This window comes from Oncorhynchus clarkii, chromosome 32 (genome assembly GCF_045791955.1).
Source record: "Oncorhynchus clarkii lewisi isolate Uvic-CL-2024 chromosome 32, UVic_Ocla_1.0, whole genome shotgun sequence".
Taxonomy (NCBI): Eukaryota; Metazoa; Chordata; class Actinopteri; order Salmoniformes; family Salmonidae; genus Oncorhynchus; species Oncorhynchus clarkii.
In genome coordinates, this window is record NC_092178.1 from 12,961,794 (window position 1) to 12,981,081 (window position 19,288).

Consider the following 19,288-nt stretch of genomic DNA (forward strand, 5'->3'; position numbering starts at 1 on the left):
ACACACACACACACACACACACACACACACACACACACACACACACACACACACACACACACACACACACACACACACACACACACACACACACACACACACACACACACACACACACACACACACACACAGGATCCTGCTGACTCACAAGGTTGATGAAGGAATGGGGACAGTACTTACGCTGAAGGAGAGGGTAGTGCACGTGCTTCATGTAGAATGAAATGCATTACAGCCCCGTTTTTAAAACATCTCACTCAGATGAATGGCTTGCATCCCAAATGGCACCCTGTTCCCTATTTATTGCAGTGCTTTTTTTTGACCAGGGCCCGTAGGGTAGGCCTACTATAGAAGGAATAGGGTGTAATTTGGAACTCAGACTTTGAGTCCACTCCTGATGATCTTTAAACATCCCTCTGAGAGACGTCTTGAGGTATCCTGAATATCTTTAAACATCCCTCTGAGAGACGTCTGAGGTATCCTGAATATCTTTAAACATCCCTCTGAGAGACGTCTGAGGTATTCTGAATATCTTTAAACATCCCTCTGAGAGACGTCTGAGGTATCCTGAATATCTTTAAACATCCCTCTGAGAGACGTCTTGAGGTATCCCGAATATCTTTAAACATCCCTCTGAGAGACGTCTTGAGGTATCCTGAATATCTTTAAACATCCCTCTGAGAGATGTCTTAGGTATCCCTGTGCTTAGCTTGATGTATTGTCTGTGTCCCAGATTACACCACAGGAGGCTGGTTGCACCTTAATTGGGGAGGACGAGCTCATGGAATGGTATCAAATACATCAAACATGGTCTCTATGTGTTTGTTGCCTCTCCCTTTGCTCCGTTCCAGCCATTATTAAGAGCCGTCCTCCCCTCAACAGCCTCCACTGAATTACATACTATTTCCTTTATAGCACACTGTGTTTGACCTATGGCTCTAGTCAAAAGTAGTGCACTATAGAGGGAACAGGGCTCTGGTCAAAAGTAGTGCACTATAGAGGGAATAGGGCTCTGATCAAAAGTAGTGCACTATAGAGGGAATAGGGCTCTGGTCAAAAGTAGTTCACCATAGAGGGAATAGGGCTCTGGTCAAAAGTAGTGCACTACAGAGGGAATAGGATGCCATTTGGGACTCATTCATCATTGATCAGAGGCTTTGATAAACAGTTTATTTCCTCCTGTTTGAGGAAAATGACCTCTCCAGACGGAGATTGAGTGCTCCATAAAATCAAACTAAAAGATATGAAGATGGAAAATGTAAGGTATTACAGAAATTGACTTGATTGCTTTGGAGATTTTGGAGAGGGTTGAGGTTTTAGTATTGAGATTTGTAGATTTTAATGTGAAAGCTAGACAAAGTCAATTTTCATAACATCTTGAAAAGCTCTGTAATGTTGTTTGCTGTTGTGAAGAGAGGAAAGAGTGATGAGGAAAGGAGAGGAGAGAGTGATGAGGGAAGGAGAGGAGAGAGTGATGAGGAAAGGAGAGGAGAGAGTGATGAGGGAAGGAGAGGAAAGAGTGATGAGGAAAGGAGAGGAGAGAGTGATGAGGGAAGGAGATGAGAGAGTGATGAGGGAAGGAGAGGAGAGAGTGATGAGGGAAGGAGAGGAAAGAGTGATGAGGAAAGGAGAGGAGAGAGTGATGAGGGAAGGAGAGGAGAGAGTGATGAGGGAAGGAGAGGAAAGCGTGATGAGGAAAGGAGAGGAAAGAGTGATGAGGAAAGGAGAGGAGAGAGTGATGAGGGAAGGAGAGGAGAGAGTGATGAGGGAAGGAGAGGAAAGAGTGATGAGGAAAGGAGAGGAGAGAGTGATGAGGGAAGGAGATGAGAGAGTGATGAGGGAAGGAGAGGAGAGAGTGATGAGGGAAGGAGAGGAAAGAGTGATGAGGAAAGGAGAGGAGAGAGTGATGAGGGAAGGAGAGGAGAGAGTGATGAGGGAAGGAGAAAAGAGAGTGATGAGGGAAGGAGAGAAGAGGAGGGAGTAATAAGGGAAGGAGAGGGGTGAGGGATGAGGGAACGAAGGAGAGAAGAAGAATGATGAGGGAAGGAGGGGAGAGAGTGATTAGGGAAGGAGAGGAGAGTGTGATGAGAGAAGGAGAGGAGAGTGAGATGAAGGAAGGAGAGGAGAAAAGAGAGTGATGAGGGAAGGAGAGGAGAGGAGGGAGTGATGAAGGAAAAGAGGAGAGAGTGATGAGGGAAGGAAGGAGAGGAGAGAGTGATGAGGAGAGGAGAGGAGAGATTGATGAGTGATGAGGAGAAAAGAAAGTGATGAGGGAAGGAGAGGAGAAGAGAGAGTGATGAGGGAAGGAGAGAGGGGTGAGGGAAGGAGAGGAGAGGAGTGATGAGGGAAGGAAGGAGTTGAGATAGTGATGAGGAGAGGAGTGATGAGGGATGGAGAGGAGAGAGGAGAGGAGAGATTCATGGAAAAATCACACGTTTTCATTTGATCACGTGATCTTATGTGAAGTTAATGTGATGACATGTGACAACATGTAAAGCAACATGTGATAACATGAAACCACATGTGAAAACGTGATCATATGTGAAGTCTTTCAAAAACATGTTTCCATGTGATTTCACAGGATTTTCAACATGCGAAATCAAGTCATTTTTCTATGAGGGTCGTTTCACTTCTCTGTGAATGTCATGCTGTGAAGTGGCATTGGTGGGTGTTCCTCAGTAAGAACAACAGTTTGTTCCGACAAATAACACTGATATTGGGTGATGTAGTGCGCTTGCACGTAGGACGCGTGATGGAGGGTGGATCTTTGTGAAAGTATGTGTGCCTTCATTCAAGTGCATAGTGCATGTGTACTGTATAGTACTGGGGATTGTCAAATGTCCTCAAATGTCATGGGATCGCTTTTGTGAAGGTTAGAGGTTACACACACAACGAGATGACTGTGACAAAGTGTTTGAATGAGAGAGATCTGAGGCATTGCTTGAGGCTGAAATGGAACCACGTTCACCACTATCCGGGGCCTATTTCAGATGCACCCTCAGTGCTCTACATGTGTCTTTCTTTCTTTCTTCCTTTCTTTATTTCTGTCTTTCTTTAAAAGCCTCGGCTCTCGTAGCCTTTGTCTGCAAGACCAGACATTAAAAGAAGGACCAGGGCTTTCAGCTAAATGTAGGGCCAATCTTCTCAGTGGTGTAAAGGGTTTCTGAGAAAAAGAGAGAATGTCAGGGTCAGACAAACAAGTCAAGAGAGTTAACTGTTAAATGGACATACACCCCATCTCTGAGTGTGCAATAACTACAGCTGTCCATTAGGTCACACCAAGCTAAGGAGTGACTGAGTGGTCTGATGCAGGAGACAGCATGGAAGACAGTTGAAGGACATTACATGACTGTCTCAATCATCTTGGACATACCTTCAATAGAATGAAGGCTGTTGGTTGTGGTGAACTTTAATAATATGTTTTTTTTATAGATTTGACTGTACCATTTAATCCAAAGCAATTTGCAGTAGCCACGTTTATTGGGAATATGTTGCCCATGTGGGAATGAAGCTCACAAGGTTTCACTGCATCAGAAGGACCTCATTTCATCTGAGCCACTACATGACGTGTGTTTTGTGTTAGCATGCATGTTGCAAGTGGAAACTACTACTTTGCTACACACGTTTGTGTTGATGATGAGTAGAGGGGTCCAAGGATCTACAGACATTGATCATATCTTCTCTCCCCCTGACCCCCCCCCCCCCCCCCCCCCCCCCCCTCAGAGGAAAAGAGTACGGTACTCTGAGCTGGACTTTGAGGTAAGATCCCACCTACTACCCTCCCCCCAGCCTATCTCTGCTTCTGTCTGCTTCAGCCAGGTTTGACTGACATTTAGAGGAGCCCATGGCATCTCTAAACCCCCCCGCCCCCTTGCACCTGTGTCTCCCTTGAATTTAACTTGGTACAGTGACCCATACATAGTGTAGTCTGTTTCTACAACAAGGATCTAGGGCTCCCCCTGTGGATGGATGGATTTGGTTTTGACTGATCTTAGCTTGATTGATATATTGAACATGTACCAGCAGGTATACAAAAAACAATAATTTAATTGAGCTTTTTTCAAACTGAATCAGTCAGTCATTTCGATCTCAATGGAAAATGCACAGTGGGGTGCCAGGTCCTGGTTGAAGAAACATTGGTGCAGTGGAACGGTTTGAGTGGATATATGAATGATAGACGGGGAGTTTATGTCAGTTTGGTAGATGTGTGTGTGTGTGTTGGCGTGAAATAATCGCTCCGTGGAAGGAACAAGCCCTGGGAATCTAGCAAAACTCCAGTCTCAAACAGCCCCCCCCCCCCCTAACAATTAACTAAATGAATTACCCTATTCAAGTATTGGCTTTCCTTATCCTTACCATGTAAAGACTGGAGACTTGCTTTCCACTGCGGGGGCCTTGTCCATAGTAGAACTAAGGCATGTGTGGACTGTTGCACAACTAACAGGCTAACAAGCACTAGCGCTTAGCTACAATATGATAACCTGGAGTAGAATGATGTTGCCTAAGGGCAACGATTTCCCAGAGCTCACAACCCTTCCTTTCTGACCGTAGTCTGCAAAACTGCATGATATGTCCCTCAAAATGTCTGACTTCCTTTGTCAAAAATGGACGCCAGTGTACCCCTTTACCGAGTGTGTGTCTGAGGGAGAAAGGTTTGAAGCCCTGAGAGCCTGAGAGTTTAAGGTAAAGAATGAGAGAGAGAGAGAGAGAGAGAGAGAGAGAGAGAGAGAGAGAGAGAGAGAGAGAGAGAACTGACAGACGGGGAGAAGAGAGTGCAGACTGTGGTAATTGGTGGCAGCGGTCACAGCCGGCCTTGGCCAGAGTGTCTGAGTTTGTGAGTGTCGCCGTCTGGCCCCTGTGTCTCTCTACACCCTCAGAGCGGCTGTGTCGATTAGCCGCCACCGCGCTGCTTAAGCGCTAGCCATTAGCGAAGAGAGCGAGTCGCTGTAACAAGGTCTCTATCCTGTCAGGGACTTCCACTTCCACTTGTAATAGGATGTAGTTGCTCTTATAGATGCTAGAACGTATAAGGTCAGTTGAGTCTCAGCTAAATGGTGAGGGTTAGGATTTGATCCTCCAGCTGTACTTACAGGAACATTTTATTCAGAGCCACTTCACTGCTGGCTAATTGCTAACTAACTAATGCTAAATTGCTAACTAACTAATGCTAACTTGCTAACTAGCTAACGCTAACATTAACGCAGCCTGTTTGGCTCTCATATCCATTCAGAGCAAACTCATAGACATGTCACATCACAGGCAGCATCAAAGCCTAGTAGAGAACAGAGAGATGTTAGAGAGAAGATGAGAGGACTCAGCTATCTATCCATCTATCCGTCCCCCTCTTCCCCTCCGACTGCAGCTGGCATCTCTTTCAGTCCCTCTCAGTCCTTGCCTCTATAGCTTTTCTTTTCTTATTCTCTTCATGTTTGTTGTACCTTCCTCTCCCTTCCAGAAAGTGATGCACACTCGCAAAAGACACACTGAACTGTACCCTGAGCTCAACCACTCCACCACCAAGTTCCACACCATAGACAGGTATAACAGGGACCCCACCATGTCCACTTTCAAGGTAAGAGCCCGACCCTACGACGTTAGTGGGAAACGAAGGTTAACTGCCCCACACCACAACCCCTACAACCCCCCCCCCAACCCACACCCACACCACACACTATTCCCTGCTCACTGAGCTCAGCTCATTACGACCCCTAGTGGTATAACTGTGAAATGGCATTGTTATATAGAGAATCTAGCATCTTTACAACAGTATGTGAGTGTGTTTGTTGGCACCTAGTGTGGTATTTTGTGGTAAGGTTAGTAGTTAATATACCCCCCCCCCCCCCTGACACCTTAAGGTAAGGTAAGTAGTTAGTATACCCCCTACCTGACACCTTAAGGTAAGGTTAGTAGTTAGTATACCCCCTACCTGACACCTTAAGGTAAGGTTAGTAGTTAGTATACCCCCTACCTGACACCTTAAAGTAAGGTTAGTAGTTAGTATACCCCCTACCTGACACCTTAAGGTAAGGTTAGTAGTTAGTATACCTCCTACCTGACACCTTAAGGTAAGGTTAGTAGTTAGTATACCCCCCCTGACACATTAAGGTTAGTCGTTAGTGTACCCCCTACCTGACATCTTAAGGTTAGTAGTTAGTATAGCCCCTACCTGACACATTAAGGTAAGGTTAGTAGTTAGTATACCCCCTACCTGACACCTTAAGGTAAGGTTAGTAGTTAGTATACCCCCCCTGACATCTTAAGGTTAGTAGTTAGTGTACCCCCTACCTGACATCTTAAGGTTAGTAGTTAGTATACCCCCTACCTGACACATTAAGGTAAGGTTAGTAGTTAGTATACCCCCTACCTGACACCTTAAGGTGAGGTTAGTAGTTAGTATAACCCCTACCTGACACATTAAGGTAAGGTTAGTAGTTAGTATACCCCCTACCTGACACATTAAGGTAAGGTTAGTAGTTAGTATACCCCCTACCTGACACCTTAAGGTGAGGTTAGTAGTTAGTATAACCCCTACCTGACACCTTATGTTAGTAGTTAGTATACCCCCTACCTGACACCTTAAGGTAAGGTTAGTAGTTAGTATACCCCCTACCTGACACATTAAGGTAAGGTTAGTAGTTAGTATACCCCCTACCTGACACCTTAAGGTTAGTAGTTAGTATTCCCTCTACCTGACACCTTAAGGTAAGGTTAGTAGTTAGTATACCCCCTACCTGACACCTTAAGGTAAGGTTAGTAGTTAGTATACCCCCTACCTGACACATTAAGGTAAGGTTAGTAGTTAATATACCCCCTACCTGACACCTTAAGGTTAGTAGTTATTATACCCTCTACCTGACACCTTAAGGTAAGGTTAGTAGTTAATATACCCCCTACCTGACACCTTAAGGTTAGTAGTTAGTATACCCCCTACCTGACACCTTAAGGTTAGTAGTTAGTGTACCCCCTTCCTGACTCCTTAAGGTAAGGTTAGTGGTTAGTATACCCCTCACCGGGCACCTTAAGGTTAGTAGTTAGTATACCCCCCACCTGACACCTTAAGGTAAGGTTAGTAGTTAGTATACCCCCTACCTGACACCTTAAGGTAAGGTTAGTAGTTAGTATACCCCCTACCTGACACCTTATGTTAGTAGTTAGTATACTCCCCACCTGACACCTTAAAGGTAAGGTTAGTAGTTAGTATACCCCCTACCTGACACCTTAAGGTGAGGTTAGTAGTTAGTATAACCCCTACCTGACATCTTAAGGTTAGTAGTTAGTATTCCCTCTACCTGACACCTTAAGGTAAGGTTAGTAGTTAGTATACCCCCTACCTGACACCTTAAGGTAAGGTTAGTAGTTAAAATACACCCCCTGACACCTTAAGCTAAGGTTAGTAGTTAGTATACCCTCTACCTGGCACCTTAAGGTAAGGTTAGTAGTTAGTATACCCCCCTGACACATTAAGGTAAGGTTAGTAGTTAATATACCCTCTACCTGACACCTTTTATATAGGGAACATACAGTACTCAGAGCTGATTACACAGGGAACATACAAAGAGAGGATTAGGTAGGGTACATAGTAATTAGGTAGGGTACAAGAGTTAATTAGATAGGGAACATACTAAGAGGTGATTAGATAGGGAACATACTAACAGGTGATTAGATAGGGAACATACTAAGAGCTGATTTGATAGGGAACATACTAGACAGGGAACATACTAAGAGCTGATTAGAAAGGGAATGTACTAAGAGCTGGTTAGATTGGGAACATACTAAGAGCTGATTAGATAGGGAGCATACTAAGAGCTGATTAGATGGGGAGCATACTAATAGCTGATTAGATAGGGAGCATACTAAGAGCTGATTATATAGGGAGCATACTAATAGCTGATTATATAGGGAGCATACTAATAGCTGATTATATAGGGAGCATACTAAGAGCTGATTATATAGGGAGCATACTAATAGCTGATTATATAGGGAGCATACTAATAGCTGATTATATAGGGAGCATACTAATAGCTGATTAGATAGGGAGCATACTAATAGCTGATTATATAGGGAGCATACTAATAGCTGATTATATAGGGAGCATACTAATAGCTGATTATATAGGGAGCATACTAATAGCTGATTAGATAGGGATCATACTAATAGCTGATTAGATAGGGAGCATACTAATAGCGGATTAGATAGGGAGCATACTAATAGCTGATTATATAGGGAGCATACTAATAGCTGATTATATAAAGAGCATACTAATAGCTGATTATATAAAGAGCATACTAATAGCTGATTATATAGGGAGCATACTAATAGCTTTATATATTTGGAGCATACTAATAGCTGATTATATAGGGAGCATACTAATAGCTGATTATATAGGGAGCATACTAATAGCTGATTATATAGGGAGCATTCTAATAGCTGATTAGATAGGGAGCATACTAAGAGCTGATTAGATAGGGAGCATACGAATAGCTGATTAGATAGGGAGCATACTAAGAGCTGATTAGATAGGGAGCATACTAAGAGCTGATTATATAGGGAGCATACTAATAGCTGATTAGATAGGGAGCATACTAAGAGCTGATTAGATAGGGAGCATTCTAATAGCTGATTATATAGGGAGCATACTAATAGCTGATTATATAGGGAGCATACTAATAGCTGATTAGATAGGGAGCATTCTAATAGCTGATTAGATAGGGAGCATACTAATAGCTGATTATATAGGAAGCATACTAATAGCTGATTATATAGGGAGCATACTAATAGCTGATTATATAGGGAGCATACTAATAGCTGATTATATAGGGAGCATACTAATAGCTGATTAGATAGGGAGCATACTAATAGCTGATTAGATAGGGATCATACTAAGAGCTGATTAGATAGGGAGCATACTAATAGCTGATTACATAGAGAGCATACTAAGATCTGATTAGATAGGGAACATACTAATAGCTGATTAGATAGGGAGCATTCTAATAGCTGATTAGATGGGGAGCATACCAATAGCTGATTATATAGGGAGCATACTAATAGCTGATTATATAGGGAGCATACTAATTGCTGATTAGATAGGGAGCATACTAATAGCTGATTAGATAGGGGGCATACTAATAGCTGATTATATAGGAAGCAAAAAAAAGAGGAACGTACTAAAATAGGATTAGATAGGGGACATACTAAGAGAGGATTATATAGGTAACGTACTAAAAGAGGATTATATAGGGAACATACCATACTTAGAGAGGATTTTAATATTGAACATACTAAGAGCTGAATCCACTTGAGATACATACCTCTATTTAAATATTTTTGTTCAAATCCATCAATGATTGTTGGAAGTCTGAGTTACCTGCTTGGATCTAAAGTTAGCATTCGACCCACAGTGACCATCTTGAGTGCTGGCTAAAGTACATGGTGTGACTATAATAGCACTGAATAAAATATGAGGATGATGCTTCACTTTGCACTTAATGTTGCTTGAACTTCAAACTGAACTCTGCACAGAATGTAATTTGGGACAAATCCCAAATGGAACCCTATTCCCTATATACAGTATTTTACCAGTGCTCTATGTGCCCTATTCCAAAATATGACCATCAGTGACCCTGATGTTACTGTGATTAACACTGCACAGAATGTAGTGGCCGTTGGATCACACATCAGTACGTGCAACTTCTGTTTTCAAATGCACTTCGATAATATAACTTAAACGTATTATAAATGTGTTTTTTCTCCTTTTATCCAGAGCTTACCGCGACTAAACCGATTCATTTATTTTGTTTTAGTGGTTGAACGTTCAGATGCCTGAACGTTCTACCACTGTTTTATTATAGAACCTCATAGAACCACCTCATAAACCTTTCATGATATTTTTGTTCAAAGGACAATGAGGGTTAGGGGGATGTGCAATGTCACCTTTTATCAGCGTGTGTGTGTGTGTGTGTGTGTGTGTGTGTGAGAGAGAGAGACAGGGCGGTCTGCGTATCGTTAATGCGCTATTAGCCCGCACTAAGCAGTCCCTGTTCTACACTGACCTTCAGAGAGCCTATTTCATTAAGATTTCACCAACACACACACACCTCATCTCCTGGAGCTGCACTATGGGGCCGGTACTTCAAGCCGTGATGAGTTATTCAGCCATGATAGGGCATCTGCTGCTTCACATCTCATTTACACTGAGAGCAGAGGGCACACACACATACACTAATAACACACACACACCCTGACACTTCCCAGGCAATTGCAGCAGCCTCTGTCTTTGATTCTCATTTCCTGGACATCTTGATTAAATGATCACCGCCTAGCTCTCTCTCCAGTTATTACTGGGCAGCATATAGAACCAGTCACAGGATACTGAGCCAAGCATATGTTTGCCAGTGTATTAGTCATTTGTAATGATTCTGTTCAGTCCGATTCTAATCAAAGTATCTTGAGGCACTCTGACGTATAAACGCACATAAGTATACACTGTATATTAGATCACACCGTTTTCATATTAGGCAATACACTTCCATCACCCAACAAAATTGACAGAAGATCTATAATTTCTGTAATATCTATCCAATGTGTAATCAAATGTGTGATCAATGAAGAGATCCTATACAATCATTCATGCAGAAAAAAACATAGGAGTACTGTCTGTATTCAAATGTAAGAAATTAAATGAAACACATGAATTGAATGAAATTAAACACAAATTCATTTGCATCAAGCCTGTCTTGAGCATTTGGCCAAGCATCCTCATCCACATCACAGTGAATGTCCTCATTGTTCATGCACCGTACAAAAAAAACTTTTGTCATGGCGAATCCAAGCTCGACATTGGTCGGCATTGATGTCGTCGCATGCCTCATCCATGACCAGAAGGAGGGTATCACGCTCATAGGGATGGCGATCGTACACCTTCCACCTCCATGCTGAAAACAAATCCTCAATTGGAAAGGAGAGTATAGGGGCAGGTATAGGGTCACAAATTGGGGATGGGCCCAAAACCATGCCTGAACCACCTCTGCAGGGTGGAACCTGACATTGTTCCACACAATGACATTAACCCCTCAACTTGACAGGCCTGCTCAATTTCATTGAAAAATACATCTGGAAACACCTTGAGGCGTTGTAGGATCCAAGTAATGGCCTACGTCCTACCACACCATCTTCAGAGATAGCTGCGCACATAGAGATGTTTCCCCCACGTTGTCCAGGCAATTGGGACGGTCACCCATTGACCGATGAGGTTCCACCCACGGCGCCATGTTTTAGCCAGGTTGAAGCTCGCTTCATCACCAAAGATATACTCATGATGTTTCATAGCAGCATCAAGTACCATCGCCCTCTAAAAATATATTTTGGCTTGTTATTTTTACAGTAAAGTTCCAATATGATATTGTGAAGTAGCATGTGCATTAATAGTAACAGTAATACTGTATATAGTGCTGTAACTGAACATAGTCAGCCTGCAATTGTTTCACCCGGTCGTTGTTTCTCTCAAAAGGTACCAGGTAAATGTGTTTCATAGATATCTGGTGCTTCTTCTAAAGTTGGGCGATTGTTGGTAGGCTGATGGATTCCACATTGGCAAAGGTGTCATCGTTCTCCTCAATGCCCTGCTTTATTTCAGACAGACGTATGTCATTCCTGGCCCTCATCATTTCCACCACTCCCATCTCCTGCTGATCAGTCAGCACACGGCCACCACCATGGGGTCTTCTGTCAATTCTGAGGGTAGAACAGAGTGTACTGTCAATAGATCATGCTTTGGTTTGTGAATTTACATGCATTACAATATTAATTTTCTGTACAATATTCATATCATGCAGACTTACTGGTTTTCTTGGTGTAATCTTCTCATGATCAAATTGACAGTTGATCTTTCAGATTGTGGTGAACTAATCTGGCAGCCTCTGCCATGGTAAGGCCTCTGTTAACCACATGGTCACCGATGATGGCCCGGACTAGAACCGACAGTTCCCTGCCGCCTGCCTCCCTCTCTCTGATGTCCACCTCTTTGACGGGGCCCATGCCCACCTCTTTGTTGTGGTCCATGCCCACCTCTTTATCGTGGTCCATGCCCACCTCTCTATCGTGGTCCATGCCCACCTCTTTGTCGTGGTCCATGCCCACCTCTTTGTCAGGGTCCATGCCCACCTCTTTGTCGGGGTCCATGGCCACCTCTTTGTCAGGGTCCATGCCCATCTCTTTGTCAGGGTCCATGCCCACCTCTTTGTCAGGGTCCATGCCCACCTCTTTGTCGTGGTCCATGCCCACCTCTTTGTCGGGGTCCATGCCCACCTCTTTGTCAGGGTCCATGACCACCTCTTTGTCGGGGTCCATGTCCACCTCTTTGTCAGGGTCCATGCCCACCTCTTTGTCAGGGTCCACACCCCCTTCTACTGTATATGGTGATCAATTGTGGTTACCACTATGTGAAACCATCAGCAATAACCAGTAGTCATTATGTATGGTTATCATGTATCATACATGTCATTAGATGTTTATAATTTACAGTAGTCATTATGTATGGTTATCATGTATCATACATGTCATTAGATGTTTATAATTTACAGTAGTCATTATGTATGGTTATCATGTATCATACATGTCATTAGATGTTTATAATTTACAGTAGTCATTATGTATGGTTATCATGTATCATACATGTCATTAGATGTTTATAATTTACAAACACACATTTTATTTATGTAGTTCTTAAATCCATATATAGTAGACAAACCAGTTTGAAACCTACAGTATATATAGTAGACAAACCAGTTTAAAACCTACAGTATATATTGTAAACAAACCAGTTTGAAACCTACAGTATATATAGTAGACAAACCAGTTTGAAACCTACAGTATATATAGTAGACAAACCAGTTTAAAACCTACAGTATATATAGTAGACGAACCAGTTTAAAACCTACAGTATATATAGTAGACAAACCAGTTTAAAATCTATAAGTTTATCAAACGGTTTTAGTGAGTAAACATTAAGTGCAGTTGGATTACTGTAAGTGATGGTCAAATGTATTGAAACAAATTACAAGAGAATCATATGAAAAGCATTGTGAGCATTGCATTGTGAAAGGCAGTTATTTTATATGAAAGGTGTTTGTAGATGATTAGGCTTGGTGAAAAAGTTACTGTGTGATTTTGTTTGTTGTACTTAGTCAATAGAAAATGTCCTTGAGGTAAAAAAATTAAATAATTATGTTATGTTTTGAGTTTTGTACTAAAAGATGTGAAATTTGACCAAGTATTTGTGAAAATACTACCACAGCGATATAAAAAAAACTGCAAAGACACAGTTACGAAAATCACTCCAGTTCTTCACGTTTCGTTTGTTCTGTGTTGTTTTGGTGAGTTCCATTTATTAAACATGTGGAACTCTACGCACGCTGCGCCTTGGTCCGATCATCATTATTACGAACAACGTGACAGAAGATCCCACCAACAACGGACCGAGCAACGTACCCAGGAGGAGTAGACATCCTGGAGGTGGGAGGAAATATTGGACGGGAAGGGATCCTGGACGTGGGAGGAAATCCTGGCCGGAAAGGATCGCCTTCCATGGGAGAAGACGGAGGCAGCGAGGGAGCAACAACGACGACACCGGGGTTCGCGGCAAAAAATAATTGGGGGGTGGCACACGGGGTGGTTGGCGGAGCCAAGGTGGGAACCAGAACCAACTCACTGTAGTCACAGTGTCTCCAGTGCGCCTTCACAGCCCGGTGCGTTCTGTGCCAGCTCCTCGCACTTGTCGTGCAAAAGTGGGTATCTGTCCAGGACGGGTTGTGCCGGCTCAGCGCTCCTGGTCTCCAGTAGTTCTCCAGGGTCCAGTACATCCTGCGCCGGCTCTAGTGTGTCTCTAGTGCGCCTTCACAGCCCAGTGTGTCCTGTGCCAGCTCCCCACACTTGCCGTGCAAAGGTGGTAATTTAACCAGGACGCGTTGTGCCAGCTCTATGTTCCAGACCTCTAGTGCGCCTCCACGGCCCAGTACATCCTGTGCCAGCTCCACACACCAGGCCTCCGGCGACAGTTCCCAGTCCAGAGGTTCCGGTGACAGTTCCCAGTCCAGAGCTTCCGGCGACAGTTCCCAGTCCAGAGCTTCCGGGGGACAGTTCCCAGGCCGGAGCTTTCGGCGACGGTCCACGGTCCGGAACCTCCTGAGACGGTCCACGGTCCGGAACCTCCTGAGATGATCAACGGTCCGGAAATTAGTCCGGTGATGATCCATGGTCCGGAGTCCCCGGCGAGGATCCACGGTCCGGAGCTTCCGGCGACGATCCACGGTCCGGAGCCTCCGGCGACGATCCACTTTCCGGAGCCTCCGGCGACGATCCACGTTCCGGAGTCTCCGGAGACGATCCACGGTCCGGAGCTTCAGGCGATGATTCTCCCACCAGAGTCGCCACCGAAGCGGGCGGATCCGTGAGAGGAGTGGGTACTTTGCCCCGCACCGGGGGTTAGTTCGGGGTGTGACTAGGGTGGGTTATCTAGGTTATTGTATGTCTATGTTGGCCTGGTATGGTTCCCAATCAGAGGCAGCTGTTTATCGTTGTCTCTGATTGGGGATCATATTTAGGCAGCCATTTCCCATTGTGCTTTGTGGGATCTTGTTTTTGTGTAGTGCCTGTGAGCACTCCAGTTCTTCATGTTTCGTTTGTTCTGTATTGTTTTTGTGAGTTTCATTTATTAAACATGTGGAACTCTACACACGCTGCGATTTGGTCCATTAATTCTACAAACGATTGTGACACACACGCACGCACACGCACGCATGCACGCACGCACGCACGCACGCACGCACGCACGCACGCACACACACACACACACACACACACACACACACACACACACACACACACACACACACACACACACACACACACACACACACACACACAGCACCCCCACACAGACTAAGATATATGCATTTGATAAAGAACAGAGGGTGTGGTGGATGTGTTTCACTGTACTGCTCCATTGGCATAAAGTAAGTAGACAGTGCACTTAAGAAGTGAATAATTGCCCTGATATGGTATTAAAGTCAGCCCTTTGACAGGCCAGCATGACTCCAGCATTCGTAGCTGTCAACACAACGCTTCTTCTGAATCCACCCAGACACTCAGGCTTACTGTAGAGCAATTATGGTGATGAACTGTATCTGTGTGTGCGTGTGTGTTTGTGCACGTGTGTGTGTGTGTGTGTGTGTGTGTGTGTGTGTGTGTGTGTGTGTGTGTGTGTGTGTGTGTGTGTGTGTGTGTGTGTGTGTGTGAATACCCGGGTGTGCAGGTGCAAGTTTGTGTATTTGTCTGAATTGTGAAATGTGTGTGTGTGTGTGGGTCTGTGTGTGTGTGTTTGGGCTTTTTCTACTACTCAATAGATGAATGGAGTTTATTAGTCTATAATTACAGCTCTGGTAAAGACGTACATGCCTTATAATCAGTGTGATATCTGCTTGTCTTAGCCCTGTGACAGCTGGTAACTCTCTCAGCCATTCCCACATCCACTCTCTAAACTCTCTCCAAACATGAACATGGTGTACTCTCCTTTAGCGGGACACATATAATTACATCACATTATCCTGTCATGAAGGGAATTAAGTGTGTGTACTAGAGGATTAATGTATCGTTAACCATATTAAAACACAAATCTTAGTACATAACCAGAGACCGAAAGTTGTGAGTGTGTTCAAACTCACTTGTTTTAAAGGGGAGACTAGAGTCACTGTAAGTGACTTGAGGAAATACAATTGTCTATCCCCAAAGTGTCAAACGCCCTCTATATCCCGGAACACCTAATCCCTGACCCTTGACCCTTATCCTCTGCACTAATCACAGAGGCCTGTGTTCCCCCTCACAGGTGCTGCCTCCCCCTCCTCCGAGGCAAACTGAGCCGTCGTTAGCGCACAGAATTTCCCTGGTTTACAAAGAGAGTCAACGTAAGCATGCTAAACAACACACAAACAGTAGAGCCCTTTAACCTCTAACCTTTCAATGACCCCTTTAGTAGAACCTCTCCTCAGCTTTAGCCCTCCCCACAGTGCTGTTACTGTGTTTGAAGTCCCTACAGATGAGTTATTCCCCCTATTGGTGTGGTGGTGTTGTTGACATTAGTATGGTTACAACCTTTCTACTATTCTTCTGTTGTTGTCCAGGGTGCATGGTGTTGTCCAGGGTGCATGGTGTTGTCCTGGGTGAATTATGTTGTCCAGGGTGAATGGTGTTGTCCAGGGTGCATGGTGTTGTCCTGGGTGAATGGTGTTGTCCTGGGTGAATTATGTTGTCCAGGGTGAATGGTGTTGTCCAGGGTGCATGGTGTTGTCCTGGGTGAATGGTGTTGTCCAGGGTGAATGGTGTTGTCCAGGGTGCATGGTGTTGTCCAGGGTGAATGGTGTTGTCCAGGGTGCATGGTGTTGTCCTGGGTGAATGATGTTGTCCAGGGTGAATGGTGTTGTCCAGGGTGAATGGTGTTGTCCAGGGTGCATGGTGTTGTCCAGGGTGCAAGGTGTTGTCCTGGGTGAATGGTGTTGTCCAGGGTGAATGATGTTGTCCAGGGTGAATGGTGTTGTCCTGGGTGAATGGTGTTGTCTAGGGTGAATGGTGTTGTCCAGGGTGCATGGTGTTGTCCAGGGTGCATGGTGTTGTCCTGGGTGAATTATGTTGTCCAGGGTGAATGGTGTTGTCCAGGGTGCATGGTGTTGTCCTGGGTGAATGGTGTTGTCCAGGGTGAATGGTGTTGTCCAGGGTGCATGGTGTTGTCCAGGGTGAATGGTGTTGTCCAGGGTGCATGGTGTTGTCCTGGGTGAATGATGTTGTCCAGGGTGAATGGTGTTGTCCAGGGTGAATGGTGTTGTCCAGGGTGCATGGTGTTGTCCAGGGTGCAAGGTGTTGTCCTGGGTGAATGGTGTTGTCCAGGGTGAATGATGTTGTCCAGGGTGAATGGTGTTGTCCTGGGTGAATGGTGTTGTCTAGGGTGAATGGTGTTGTCCAGGGTGCATGGTGTTGTCCTGGGTGAATGGTGTTGTCCTGGGTGAATGGTGTTGTCCAGGGTGAATGATGTTGTCCAGGGTGCATGGTGTTGTCCAGGGTGAATGGTGTTGTCCAGGGTGCATGGTGTTGTCCTGGGTGAATTATGTTGTCCAGGGTGAATGGTGTTGTCCAGGGTGCATGGTGTTGTCCTGGGTGAATGGTGTTGTCCTGGGTGAATTATGTTGTCCAGGGTGAATGGTGTTGTCCAGGGTGCATGGTGTTGTCCTGGGTGAATGGTGTTGTCCAGGGTGAATGGTGTTGTCCAGGGTGCATGGTGTTGTCCAGGGTGAATGGTGTTGTCCAGGGTGCATGGTGTTGTCCTGGGTGAATGATGTTGTCCAGGGTGAATGGTGTTGTCCAGGGTGAATGGTGTTGTCCAGGGTGCATGGTGTTGTCCAGGGTGCAAGGTGTTGTCCTGGGTGAATGGTGTTGTCCAGGGTGAATGATGTTGTCCAGGGTGAATGGTGTTGTCCTGGGTGAATGGTGTTGTCTAGGGTGAATGGTGTTGTCCATGGTGCATGGTGTTGTCCAGGGTGCATGTTGTTGTCCTGGGTGAATTATGTTGTCCAGGGTGAATGGTGTTGTCCAGGGTGCATGGTGTTGTCCTGGGTGAATGGTGTTGTCCAGGGTGAATGGTGTTGTCCAGGGTGAATGGTGTTGTCCAGGGTGCATGGTGTTGTCCAGGGTGCAAGGTGTTGTCCAGGGTGCAAGGTGTTGTCCTGGGTGAATGGTGTTGTCCAGGGTGAATGATGTTGTCCAGGGTGAATGGTGTTGTCCTGGGTGAATGGTGTTGTCTAGGGTGAATGGTGTTGTCCAGGGTGCATGGTGTTGTCCAGGGTGCATGGTGTTGTCCTGGGTGAATGGTGTTGTCCAGGGTGAATGATGTTGTCCAGGGTGAATGGTGTTGTCCTGGGTGAATGGTGTTGTCTAGGGTGAATGGTGTTGTCCAGGGTGCATGGTGTTGTCCAGGGTGCATGGTGTTGTCCTGGGTGAATTATGTTGTCCAGGGTGAATGGTGTTGTCCAGGGTGCATGGTGTTGTCCTGGGTGAATGGTGTTGTCCAGGGTGAATGGTGTTGTCCAGGGTGCATGGTGTTGTCCAGGGTGAATGGTGTTGTCCAGGGTGCATGGTGTTGTCCTGGGTGAATGATGTTGTCCAGGGTGAATGGTGTTGTCCAGGGTGAATGGTGTTGTCCAGGGTGCATGGTGTTGTCCAGGGTGCAAGGTGTTGTCCTGGGTGAATGGTGTTGTCCAGGGTGAATGATGTTGTCCAGGGTGAATGGTGTTGTCCTGGGTGAATGATGTTGTCCAGGGTGAATGGTGTTGTCCTGGGTGAATGGTGTTGTCTAGGGTGAATGGTGTTGTCCAGGGTGCATGGTGTTGTCCTGGGTGAATGGTGTTGTCCTGGGTGAATGGTGTTGTCCAGGGTGAATGATGTTGTCCAGGGTGAATGGTGTTGTCCTGGGTGAATGGTGTTGTCCAGGGTGAATGGTGTTGTCCATGGTGAATGGTGTTGTCCAGGGTGAATGGTGTTGTCCAGGGTGCATGGTGTTGTCCTGGGTGAATGGTGTTGTCCAGGGTGCATGGTGTTGTCCAGGGTGAATGATGTTGTCCAGGGTGCATGGTGTTGTCCAGGGTGCATGGTGTTGTCCAGGGTGAATGGTGTTGTCCTGGGTGAATGGTGTTGTCCAGGGTGCATGGTGTTGTCCAGGGTGCATGGTGTTGTCCAGGGTGCATGGTGTTGTCCAGGGTGAATGATGTTGTCCAGGTTGCATGGTGTTGTCCAGGGTGAATGATGTTGTCCAGGGTGAATGGTGTTGTCCTGGGTGAATGGTGTTGTCCTTGGTGAATGGTGTTGTCCAGGGTGCATGGTGTTGTCCAGGGTGCATGGTGTTGTCCAGGGTGCATGGTGTTGTCCAGGGTGAATGATGTTGTCCAGGGTGCATGGTGTTGTCCAGGGTGAATGGTGTTGTCCAGGGTGAATGGTGTTGTCCAGGGTGCATGGTGTTGTCCAGGGTGAATGGTGTTGTCCAGGGTGCATGGTGTTGTCCAGGGTGCATGGTGTTGTCCAGGGTGCATGGTGTTTTCCAGGGTGAATGGTGTTGTCCAGGGTGAATGGTGTTGTCCAGGGTGCATGGTGTTGTCCAGGGTGAATGGTGTTGTCCAGGGTGCATGGTGTTGTCCAGGGTGCATGGTGTTGTCCAGGGTGCATGGTGTTGTCCAGGGTGAATGGTGTTGTCCAGGGT

The 19,288-nt window shown here is 45.5% G+C and overlaps 1 protein-coding gene across 1 annotated transcript in view; it reads left to right on the plus strand.

Moving 5' to 3' along the window:
• The window catches only part of LOC139391896 (adhesion G protein-coupled receptor B2-like), a 253,496-nt gene that overhangs the window by 216,996 nt on the left and 17,212 nt on the right, over positions 1–19,288 (plus strand). Inside the window, exons 30-31 of the mRNA XM_071139514.1 lie at positions 3,721–3,756; positions 5,453–5,569. Coding sequence (XP_070995615.1) covers positions 3,721–3,756; positions 5,453–5,569 — 153 coding nt within the window. The remainder of the gene's footprint in view (positions 1–3,720; positions 3,757–5,452; positions 5,570–19,288) is intronic.